Raw genomic sequence first — 11,915 nt, 5'->3', positions numbered from 1 at the left:
TCGCAACGGTAGCCCAGTAGCCACGTGCAACTAAGCCGGACCAGCTTCCATTGCCGATGGCGTTGTCGAGCTGAACTCTCGGTGTTGGACAGGTCACAGCTCTGGCTTCGCCCAGCGCATTCATAGCATCGGCACCGTTGGCGGTACCAGACTATTATTGCAGCGTCAGACAGGCTGCCGAGAGCCAAGAGGAATTGAGATCTGCAGGGGCCATCAGGCCCAGACTCTCGAGTCTGTTGCTACCAACCCCCCAGCCTTTTACCTGTAGCCGCAGTGTCGTTCTTGTCCAGGTTTCTACTCTCGTCGTCAAATCCCCAGTTGAAACGGCATCACTTGCCTCATCACAGGGCCAGGTTAACCCTTCGGCAACACGATTGAATACACTCTTGCAACAGCCTGGCGACGTCTTTCTTAATAGCCATCTTGGATGTGACCACTGGACATCTTTTGGCCAAGCCATTCGGTTTCGTGGCCCTTGACATTCCCCGTCGTATGGAAGCTATCCGATCGCCGTCGACAGCGGAATTATGCACGCTTCATCCGCGTTCTCCAGGTCCCATAATGTCTGATCAACCTATGAGGCCCAGGTGACCAACAGCGACCGCGTGGCCTTTCTTCTCTCGAGTTGCCAACATGGAACTCAAAGACAATCTCATCAAACCCCCGGCAGCTTCCCCAGGGGCGAGTGTCTGCATCTGAGACCATTGCAAGCTTACAGCGCATCTCAGACACAAGACGGCGCCGAATCAGCAGGATGTATATCCATGCACCAGACTGCTCGCGCAGCCGGACCTCTGTAACGCCGCCATCTCCGAAAGACCTACTCAGTCCGAGCCGAGAACCAGGCTGCCGTCCAAAGTAGAGCTTCTGTCTTGGAGACAATAACGGCCATCGCGCCAAGCTTCCGCAGCCATATATGTGTGCACGTTCAGAGAAAGCAATATTCTAAGCACAAGCCGCCGAGAGCTACCAATCCGCTTAAGAACTGGCCCGTTTTGACGGCTCTATGTACGAAGACGACGAACTCGGGATACTGCCAAAAACGACTGTTGCTTCAAGAAGATCTCAGTGGTTGAGCTGGGTGCCTTGGTTGTCCAAGATGAGAATAGCAAAATGGCAGAGCGACCATCGCAGTGAGAGATGACCCTCGTCCGCCACGGATCGAGGCATAACGAACAGCCGAGTTGATCTCAGGTCAGTGGCATGGCAATTGACCAAGTCGATTGACGGTTGCGTCTCTTGAAGTGCGGCACATCAGCCAACTCTTGAAGCAATACAAAGCGGCCGACGCCAGTCTCGACAGACCAGAGGTGCATTTCCGGAAAAGATTTCGAGCGACTCAAACCTCCAAAGCCCCATCATCTACATCATAGCGTTCATTTGGCCCCACTAGCGCGGTTGGATGGGGAGCGCAAGAATGATCGACACGCCGCCATTTTGCCACCCAGACGTTGTGTTCGCCTCCTCCAGGGTGCCCGCCGTTGCTGCCGTCTTGCGACCGTTCCCAGGGAAATCATGTCGACATCAAGGTAAAATGGAGGATTCCCGAACCGACTCGGATCAAGCCTGAACCGTTGTGGTTCCACAAGAAATAGGGGTCCGTCATGGCCGCGGGAAAAAGTGGTTGCTGTGGGTTCTTGACCCGACGGGCCACAGCTATGACGCAAAAGAAACCTTTGATTGTCGGGTTTGCTGGTACGAATTGGATAAGCACACAACACAAAACAGCAAAAAGAGACGGCAGAGCTTAGGGAAGACGAGGGAATGGTGAAGGTTTTCATCCTGCTGGTGCCGCCGTGGACTTGAGTTGGTTGCCGACGCCAACGCATCTCTCTCAAAGACAGGGTGCCAGACTCCAGACACAGTTTTATCAGAAACAGATTTAGGCACAGAAGAGGCAGGGGGACGAGCAGGTTGAACTCTACAACCAACTACCGACGACGTGCGACTCAAAAGCTGGCTAGCTGGTTTGCCAGTCTTCCTGAGACTCCAAGGAGACTCTGTGGAAGAAGCACCTCAGCGTCTGGAACGGTGCTGGACACGGCCAGTGCAATCGGAGAGTTCCTATCAACAAGCAAGACCCCGGCAACTTGGCTGCAACACATTGCTGTTTCCCCCTCCACTCAACTCCACGGCCCACACGATGACGCCCCCCAGGCACAGAGTTCCCGTTCACAAGCCTGCGGCACCCGCTCCCGCTGGTGATGTCGACCTCCCGTTCCTCATGAATGGCGAATCGCCCCAACTCTAGCTTTTCTTCTCCTTTGACTTTGGGTCGCCTATATCGCGACAGCGGCGGCCTTCGTCCCATCTTGACCCACGGGGCTGGCGAGTGCAGGCGAACGTGCAATGGTCTGTCAAGGCTCGAGAATGAAGGACGACCGGCCTACTATGTACAGTGCCTAACAGCCATGGCAGGCCCTCCACCCCAGGGACTCGTCTACCCTTTTGGCCATGCAAGTATGCACAGGCCTATCCGTCTGGCGGACGCGTTCGCGATGCAGATTGACGTATCCGTACCTTTTCAAACGCTAGACAGATATCCTTCCTTACGGTACGGTGGGCTCGCACGGGGGGGGGGGGGGGGGGGGGGGGCTCTTAACGCTAGGGCGGGCTCTGCATTAGCGTTACAGCAGCAGCGAGAAGGCCTTGACGGGCAGGACACAGCTGCAGTGTTTATGTGAGGTGCAGGCGTGGGACGGAGTAGCCGCCATCCACTTCGACCTGCAAGCCGCACTCCACCTCTTGGCTAGCGCCGCCCGTCCCAGAAGTTCTCTACCTTACCTAGGAGTGAGTCCCGGACCCGTCCACACCACACCTCCAACTTCCAGCACTTTCAGCACTTTCGCCCAGATTTGCGGCTTGCCAGATTGGAGATTCCACGGCCAGACATCCAGGGGCACCAGGGGCCATGCTGTCCTGTCATGACTCCTGATACGGACTGGACCTGGGAAACTGCCCGTGCCTGGCCTTGGAAAGTGGACGGGGGACGGGGAACGGGGACCCTTTCAGTCGCATCGCCATGCCATTTCCATCTAGGTATTCTTCCCACCGTAATCACACTGTCTGCCTGCTTGTGCTTGCCAATGCCATGCTTCCAAGCTCCTCTGTGCCTCTTGTGTTCGGATACATCCCGCTGTCCGCAATATGGCCGCCCAGGCGTGTGTTCTGTGTGTTGCGTTGTGCCCAATCCCAAGCCAGAGAAAACCCCCTTCGTCCACCCCTGTGCATACAGTAGGTACGTGGTAGCAACAGCCGTAGCAGAATCGAGAGTGGGTGTGTGTCCAGATCGCCATCTCATCCCATTGGCATCGCCATCCCGACCGGCCGAAACAATCCCATTCACCGTCCGCACCCACACGAGCTCCAACATCAGCGCCAGCAGGCACTTTTCCTGGGGTGGTTTTATTTTGTTTTATTTAAAACCGGGGCTCTTGAAGCAAGCACCCACGCTAGAGCGGTTCCGCAATCGCCGCACGCCACGCCCAGATTCTCCACGTCCATCACTTGCAACACTAGGTCCTGTACCTAGGAAGGAACGTACGACGGTATCGATACGGATACCTTCCCTTCCCTCGAGCTCGGCGTAGCGTTTTGAGCCACGGCGGGCACAAGAAACCAGACCCTTCCTCCTCATTGCCTGCCTCACTTCACTTGTACCTGTCTCCGCGAACTGTCCCTGCCTTCACCTCACCTTTCCCCCTCCCGATACGTACCCTACCGTACCTTCCCAAGCTTACCTCCCCTCTCTCACCGTCTCGACCAGTCCCTTCCTTCCTTCTTTTACAGAAAGTCGAGCTTACACGGGCCACGCCTCCCCCTCGGACCTATATCAACTTGGACACGCTCCCCCTTCTTCTACCTGCCCGTCCAACTTTTTTTCCATCCACCACACATCTCATTCTTGTTTCCCTCTCCATCAAGCTTGACCTCTGCGCAAACCTCTCTTCTTCGCGCCTTCATCAACGGTCACAGACTTCCTCGCGTCTACTCATACTTTCCGTCCTCCTGCTTCACCATACTAGACAGTCCTACATCACATACTCATCCATCACCCGACCGATCGCAACAATGGCCGCCGCTCGTTCTGCCTTCCGTCTCACTACCCGCTTCGCTGCGCCTCGCGTTGCCATCCGCAGCCAGGCTGCTCGCCCCTTCTCCGTCTCTGCTCGCGCCTTCAAGAGCGACGTTGTCAGCGAGAAGGAGATTCCCGTCTCCGTCTACGCTCCCGATTCCAAGGGTGCTGGTCAATCCGACCACTTCTCCATCCCCGTCCGCGAGCATGATTCTCGCCCTCCCACTGAGTCTCCCATTCCCGGTCCCGAGAACGATGATGTCGTTCCCCTCACTCGCAAGACCTACGACTCGATGCCCCCTATGATGCAAAAGCTCTCTGTCATGGGCAAAACCATTGTCGTCACTGGGTAAGTTTTCTCTGCCAACCAATTGGAGCCTTTTCACCTCAATTGGTTTTTTTGTCCCCTAACGCGCTTTGACGAAAGCTTCTTTTTTTTCTTTTTGGCTGACTTTGAATTCGCAGTGGTGCTCGTGGTTTGGGCAACTACATGGCTCGCGCCTGCGCTGAGGCCGGTGCTAAGGCCCTGGTCATTTTCGACGCCAACCAGGAGCTGGGTGATGAGGCCGCTTCCGAGCTGCACCAGAAGACTGGCCTGCCCGTCACCTTCTTTAAGGTGGATGTCCGTGACGGCGCTGCCATTAACGCTGCAGTCGACTCGGTGGTTGAGCTCTACGGTGCTCCTGATGTTCTGGTCAATTCTGCCGGTATCGCTGAGTACGTCATTCCCCCATAGTGCAGCGTGCACCCGCAGCACAGCTTGTCCCCCCTTTTTGCTTAGCGAGACCCACTAACATACGTCTTTGAACAGCTCCAACATCAAGGCCGAGACCTACGACCCCGCCATGTTCCGTCGTCTCATTGACATCAACCTTACTGGTTCCTTCCTCATGTCCCAGGCCGTCGGCCGCGCCATGATGAAGGCCGGCAAGCCTGGCTCCATCATTCTGGTTGCTTCCATGTCTGGTAGCATTGTGAACTACCCCCAGGAGCAGTCCTGCTATAACGCCTCCAAGGCTGGTGTCATCCAGTTCGGCAAGTCCCTTGCTGCTGAGTGGGCCAAGTACAACATCCGTGTCAACTGCATCTCCCCCGGCTACATGGACACTGCCCTCAACCGCGTCCCCGCCCTCGACGCCCAGAAGAAGATCTGGAAGTCCCTGACCCCCCAGGACCGCCTCGGCAGCGTCGATGACCTCAACGGTCTCTGCGTCTTCCTGGCTTCCGACGCTTCCAGCTTCATGACCGGCTCCAACGTCATCATCGACGGTGGCTACACTTGCTACTAAGCTTGTGCACGTCGACGCCTTCCAGCGGAGCCTTGCTTCTGGTATGGGGAGGGTCATTGCACGTGTCTGGCGAGTTATGAGCTACTAGTCCGCATCGGCATCGTCTTTGGCATATCGTCGCCAGATCCGTTCCGACGCCATGCAGTTACGACGAGGAGCATTGCTGACCCACACTTCCGGTATGTCTGCTTTGGGCAGACGTGGTACCCGTGGCATCAACACCATCCCTCCGACATGGTCGCGTACAACAATGCGCGACTTCGTGCCGATTTCCTAGCGTCTACGTTTTTCTCTCATTGGTCGACTCGACACAACATCCGGGACTATACCCCCCAGCGGTCCAAGGGCTGTACGGCACCTAACCAACCCTTGACTCTTCGACTATCTCGATTGTGTTCTCAGGCAGGCAAGGCAGGTTCAGGAGTCAACGGAACGAACCAAAATATCGGGGATTTGGACTTGAGTTCTTTTTTCTGGGCTTTTGGGTCTTGTTGGCGGCTTTGGGAACAAGATCAAGAGGATAGAAAGGAAGAGAAACTTGGGCTTGGACTCTGGGATTCCTGGTAGACGAGACAAGAGTAGACATCGCAGAATAGATCTGAAAAAACGGCCACGCCTTTTGTGTTCCCTAGTTTACAAACTTGATGCATCGTAATCGCAACGCGACAGGTGATGTTCCGTTGGTATCCTTATGACTCCTGATGAACATGATTCCACGTAAGTGCATCCATCCATGACCAATTGGTGTTGACAGTGCGAGGCGGGCATCCAGATATTTCATTCCCAGAGCTTCATGACACAAGGCACACAGCACGGGTGATGCGCATCCGATGGCGGAGACCTCGTCGCGGTGGTGCAACCGTGCAGATCATAATCCCTCCTCTCCCCACACCCGCACAAAAAGCGGCCCCATGACCAGAAGATCGTGAGGCCTGGCATCGCGAGTTAATCCTGCCCACCCGCACCGGGACCGGGAGCGACGAAACGCATCGTGGGAAATGAACGGGGCGGATTTTGGGATGGGCCACACTCACACTCACACACGCACCCCGGCCCGAGCCTTTCCCCCCCTATCGTCCCGTCCCTTAGTGTACCCCCTCCCCCCGACACCTGGGCCGCCACGAGGCGCTGCTGCCAGAACACCAGGGCCGACCATCGTGAACCCCAAAGTCGCTCCCTTGGCGCTGCTCCACGGCGGGAGAGGGCCCCAGATTTCCGATCCAGGGTCCTCCCTCGACTCCACGAGAGCCATCAAATCCTGGAGCCAGTTATCATGAAAAGGGTTAAAAAAAAAAAGAAGAAAAAAAGAGACCAATGGAGAGAAAAATTAGTTTGCATCCACCCTCTGGGCGGATGGTCCCGGGTGGCACCTTTTTCAGTGGGACGGCTCGGGCTGGCGAAGCCGACACTGACTTGAGCAGCGGGCAACGATTCACAACACAACAGAGGTCTGTGAGCTTTTCCTGGGATACACGACGGCATCACGCAAGACTCGGGGCTGATGGCAGGTCCTTTTTTTTTTCTTTTCGTTTTTAGGTTTGGTTATACTACACTGCGGCAACATTGTTTGGGACGACTCGTCTCTGTCAAGACACGTTGCTCGCCCATCAACCGACCTGTTCCCTCGTACCTGACACATGATACGTGACTCTCTTCTCTCCCTCTGTCTTGGAAGTTTCTTCCAACTGAGAGCCCTGTTTAGACATGCAAAAACTGAAAAACGTCCATCAGTCTCGGGACATCTGGCAGAAGCACAGCAGTGTGTCCGCCCGCCCCGCAGAATGAAAGATAAAATAGGAGTAAATCGTCACCCTGCTTGCTAATCCCACATTCGCAAAAGTTTTGCGGTCGCCCTCCCCAACGCCTGGGTATTTGCCATCCCAAAAAGCACAAAGTTGTCATCCGCTGATCACTCACTGTCTTCACACCACAGACGGCTGTAGTTCATGGTTCTGCAGCGAGAACAAGGAACGCACGGAACATCCTCTCCCCTCATACAAATGGGTTGTGTCCGAGGTTGCTCGAAATGCTGCCCGAAAGTGCTCTCGCAATGCCACTCCGGCTCAAGGGTACAATCTGAGATGGGGGAGTGGAATTCGGGGGCTTCAAAAGGGCAAGCTCTTCGAATATATGGTTTGTATTAGAGGTCCCTCTCTGACTCGGCGAGCTGGATAAGAGAAAATACGTGGGGTCGCTGTGCACACAAACATGTTAACCTTGGGGTAGCAAAGCATGACGCAGATCAAACTTACCAAAACCCTGTTCTCGGTCATGACTTCGTAGAGACGAGGAAGCACAGTCCGGAATAGCCGCTCATTCCAACCCCCAGCCTCGCCGCCAAGCTCATGCAGCTTGAGGAGGTCCTCTTGCGCAGGTGTCTTGACCACGTTCCGGGCGATGTTGCGGAGAATCAGCACCGCACTGAGGGGAATACCAGCCGCTTGAGGAGGGGCTGAAGGGTTCTGCTCGTCGGGAGCCGTGGCCGTCTCTTCGAAGTGGACCACGAGATTATCGCTGGGTTGAGGTCCAGCCTGCGCCTTCTTGTCATTGATGGCGATGCCATTGAAGATCTGGCAGCAGTGAGTCTGGAGATGATGGCCCATGAGGGCAAGCTTCATCTTTGTGGGCTTCGGGTACTTGGTACAATCGGCCCACCGGCATCTGATCTCCTCTTCCTTGTTATCGAAGCCGCCTTGTTCGTTGCGAGTTAGCTTCAGGTGAACCTTGACAACATGGTTCCACATGGTCTCCTTGTTTCCAAAGAAGTGGCCGCACTTCTCGTTTGGTCGGCCAGACGCCGAGTCCCAGAGGCACCGAAGGAACACCTCGCCCTGGATGCCCACAGGTCGAACTCGGCATCGAATGCCATGAATGATGAACTTCTGCTGAACTTCTCCAGGAACTCCGCTGCCTGCCCAGACTTCAGCCTTGGAGCCCTTATAGACCGAACAGCTGTTCCTAATAAAGTCGGCTGGGGTAATGAGGGGCTGGCCAATGGCCTGGAGTGCCGATTTGAAAGCGTTCTGGTACGCCTGCCAGGCTGCAATCTGAGTGACAAAAGAGTCCTTGTCCTCTTCAAAGAAACACTTGACCCATTGGTTGCATCGCTCGGGCTCGTCAAGTTTCAGCAGATCCTGCAACAGATCTTCGGGCATGGCAGCAGGCTCATCGGTCGAGGGCGGCTTCATCATGGGCTTCAGGAGCGTCTCTTCCTGGTAGCGCCTGGCGTTGTGAGAAAGTAGACGGACCAGATGCTGAACCAGATGCTCGCAGTTGAGGGCCTTAACTAGGTTGTCAACGTTGCTGACAACTGCCGTGTACTGGTACAAGAAATCGAGACAGGCATCCTTCAGCTCGTCATCGTTGAGCAGCATCAGCTCGCCGATCTTAGTCAAGACGGCTGTAGGAACCTTATCCAGTCGGTTGGTAGCTTCGAGGTTCATCGAGATGCGTCCGAGCGCGCGAAGAGCCGTGAGGATAACACCGCGGTCGTCAGAATCGTTCAGTTGCCACATGAGAACCTTGTACAGGGGGTCGCTGGAGTCGATTTCAATGTAGGGGGTCAAAGCCTCAGCAATGTCGAGCATCGCATGCTTCACTTCAATCACCCACTCGTGTTTTGGAAGGCTCAGCACAATGCAAATAAGGTCCTTGATCGGCAGGAATTCGGCCAGATGAGCAGCGTTCTCCCGTAGCTGAGACATGTTTCTCAGTGTCAAGGCGGCCTCATTGATGAGGACCATCTGGTCCGCGAGGTCCTCGGGTACAATGTGCTCGTTGATTTCCTTCGGGTCGAGGGTGTCGATGCGCTCCAGGATGTCTTCGGTTCCTTCATTGCCATCCAGAGTGTCGAAATTGTCGGCGGCCATCTGAGATACCCAAGAGATTTTCCACTTCACATTGTAAAAAACGGTGCCAACCTCCAAAACTTTTTCAACCAAGCCTTCACTGAGTCCGGGAAACCCTTCGAATTTGAACTTGTCATGGCGTTCGTATGAGATCTTGACGAGGTGGTAGAGCGCAAACTGCTGCTCTTCGAAAGTGCCCGAGCGCAAGGCGTAGAGACAACGAATGTAGATGTTCGGGCCATCATATCCAACTGAGAGCTTGTTAGCAGTTGCATACGGTCTCTAACTTAGGTTGTGCCTTACCTCCAGGATAGGGTCCACTACGACGAGGGGGCTCCATAAGAGAGCGTCTAAGTTGACGGCGCCGAGCAAACTCAACCGGATTGTTACTCGGTGTGTCAACAGGGCGCATGGGAAGAATGTGTTGTTGCTGCTGGGGCTGCAGGGAGCGTGGGAGAAACGATTCAACGCCGATCGACGTGTTCTCGGCATCGGGCGGATTGAAGCTGCCGCTGGGTCCACGAGGCGGAGCTCTGGGCTGGTGAGGAAGAGGCACTGGAGTGTGTTGAACCTGCTGCGGTGTCGAATGAAGGCCGCCTGGCTGGCCCATGGAGGTAGGCGTATTGCCATGGCTCGGCTGTTGACCAGAAGCATGACGGGTCGGTCTAGATGGGCCGGTGTCTGGCTGGAAGATGACTCTTTGAGGCGGGGCCTCGCGCAGGCCTCGTGAGGCTCGAACGCTAGACGTAGGAGCAGCATCTGGAGTAGGACGCTCTCGGGTTGGGGTGCCATCATCGCCAGAAGCAGCCGCAGAGTCACCAACTGTGCCGCTATCACGTTTGGCTCCCCGGAAGTTCTCCCTGGTGCGGCTCAAGAGACCGCCACCCTTGGCCGACACGTCCTCCAGGATGTCCTTGGGAGGAGGCTCCTTGCCATGGACAAACTTGATCTCATAGGCAGCAAGGTTCTTATAGTACTTTTCCTTCAACGAAAAGGCAGTCGAGGCTACGTTGGAAGAGTGGATACCAAGCTGCTCGGCCATCCGCCGCCAAGCCAGCTTCTCATCGGACACCTTGTCGTAGCCGCCATTTGCAACGATATGGTTGAATGTCTTGTAGAGGTCAAGGTAAACCGGTCCGACCTTGGGCTCAGCCTCGAGAGTTGTGCCTCGCTCCTGATGGTAAGCTCTCAGCTTAGCCATAAACTCCTCGTATTCGGGGGTTCGGCTGATGGCGTGGAGCTCAACCTCAGCTTCCTTTGGGGGCGCCATGTTGGATTGATCGCACGGACTGCTGTATGCCTTGTCAGTAAGCACGCGAGATTCGCAGCAGTGATGAGTTAGGGCCGGTTGACTGACCACCTGGAGGGATGCGTTTGCGACTCGTTGAAGGCCGTGGCCTGTCACTGGGGCTCCAGAACGCGCCGAGAGATCCTTCGGCAGGTGTGACGAATGGCGAATCAGGCGTTGCGCGGTGCTGTTCTAAGCTGTCCCAATCGACGAGAGGATGCGGTGAATTTTTATATCGAAAGTCGTGAAGTTGCAGCACCCAATGGAGGGAGGGGGTTGAGTGTGCTGTTGCGCAGGCAGGTTCGTGGGCCCTTTGCGATCGGTCAGTGATGCGCCGGATGTCAACTGGCCCAACCGTGTTTTGCCTTGCGCTACGCGACGTTGAAAATTCCCCTGTCGCTTTGCGGCTATCTCCACGTGACTGTACCTGCCTTATCGGATGCTTGTGTGCCTGAGCTAGCAGGACAAACGCTTGCCCGTATCTGGACTAGACCCACTTGAGCTGCACCTCCCCCAGAAGCTGCTCGGGCAGGGGGGTGGATGGTGGATGAGTAGGTAGGTAGACAGACCCCTGCTTGACACTTTCCCTCGACCCGATGCCAACGTTTGCATCTTCCTCTCAATCTTTCTGATTCCAATTCGGCTATCCCCAAGCTTCCAACACACCGGGTTTCCATATCGCGATCTGGAGAAACCGACAGTCTATGATCTCATTCAGATCGCAGGCTGCCGATGCTATACTTCTTTACCCTCCTTCACTGACAGCAGTTAAAGCATGAAGCCGTCGTCAATGATGACGTGATTTACGTGATCACAAGTTGCAAGTTCATCACCTCAGACGTTGTTCGTGCGTCGCTCCTTGATCTTTTACCTCATGGTTTCAAGGCATTGACTTGGAAGCCTCAGAACATGGCGCCGAAACTCCAGAGTTGGGTATTCACGCTGAGCCAGGCTTGTGTTCGTCAAAGACCTTCTCATGAATTTGAATGGGACATCATTTCAATGCTGGAAAATGCTGTTGTTACCATTAAACAGGAAAGACTTCTTGCAAGTATTATGGGGTCAAGAGACCAACTAACCAAAGAGCCAAACCATGTACTCATCATCCCTTTGCAAGAACGTCCAGCAGTAAATCCAGCCTACACTACATACAAACTCACGTTGCTAACTCAAACCCCAGCTTAAGTTAGGTCTCGGTAGTCGTGATGGCAACATCGCCCCAGAGTTCATCTATGGAGTTCGATACAAACAGGAGAAGGGGACGATCAATATCAAATTGAACACACACGATGTACGTTGAAGTACTACTTACTCCTCGCCTCGTTATCAAAGCTTACCATCTACAGATGACCCAAGAGTTGGCTCTCCAATTCAAAACCCGAAATGATCAGGAACAGGTGCTGCGACTCTTCCGG

General features: G+C 54.9%; 2 protein-coding genes across 2 annotated transcripts; one reads left to right on the top strand and one right to left on the bottom strand.

Annotated features, from left to right (window-relative positions):
- Positions 1–4,071: 4,071 nt before the first annotated feature.
- Positions 4,072–5,364, top strand: ColSpa_06685 (NADP-dependent mannitol dehydrogenase; the record flags this gene model as incomplete). The annotated part of the gene is made up of 3 exons (XM_049272897.1): positions 4,072–4,424; positions 4,541–4,792; positions 4,887–5,364. The coding sequence occupies 3 exons, from the start codon at positions 4,072–4,074 to the stop codon at positions 5,362–5,364; spliced, it is 1,083 nt and encodes a 360-aa protein (XP_049128854.1).
- Positions 5,365–7,504: 2,140 nt separating this feature from the next.
- Positions 7,505–10,482, bottom strand: ColSpa_06684 (chromatin structure-remodeling complex subunit rsc9; the record flags this gene model as incomplete). Its single annotated transcript, XM_049272896.1, has 3 exons — positions 7,505–7,531; positions 7,617–9,463; positions 9,516–10,482. The coding sequence occupies 3 exons, from the start codon at positions 10,480–10,482 to the stop codon at positions 7,505–7,507; spliced, it is 2,841 nt and encodes a 946-aa protein (XP_049128853.1).
- Between the last annotated feature and the right edge of the window lie 1,433 nt (positions 10,483–11,915).

This window comes from Colletotrichum spaethianum (genome assembly GCF_022836535.1).
Source record: "Colletotrichum spaethianum MAFF 239500 DNA, contig16, whole genome shotgun sequence".
NCBI classification, from domain to species: domain Eukaryota; kingdom Fungi; phylum Ascomycota; class Sordariomycetes; order Glomerellales; family Glomerellaceae; genus Colletotrichum; species Colletotrichum spaethianum.
The sequence above is the reverse complement of the archived record's forward strand: the minus strand, read 5'-3'. Positions and strand labels throughout refer to the sequence as shown.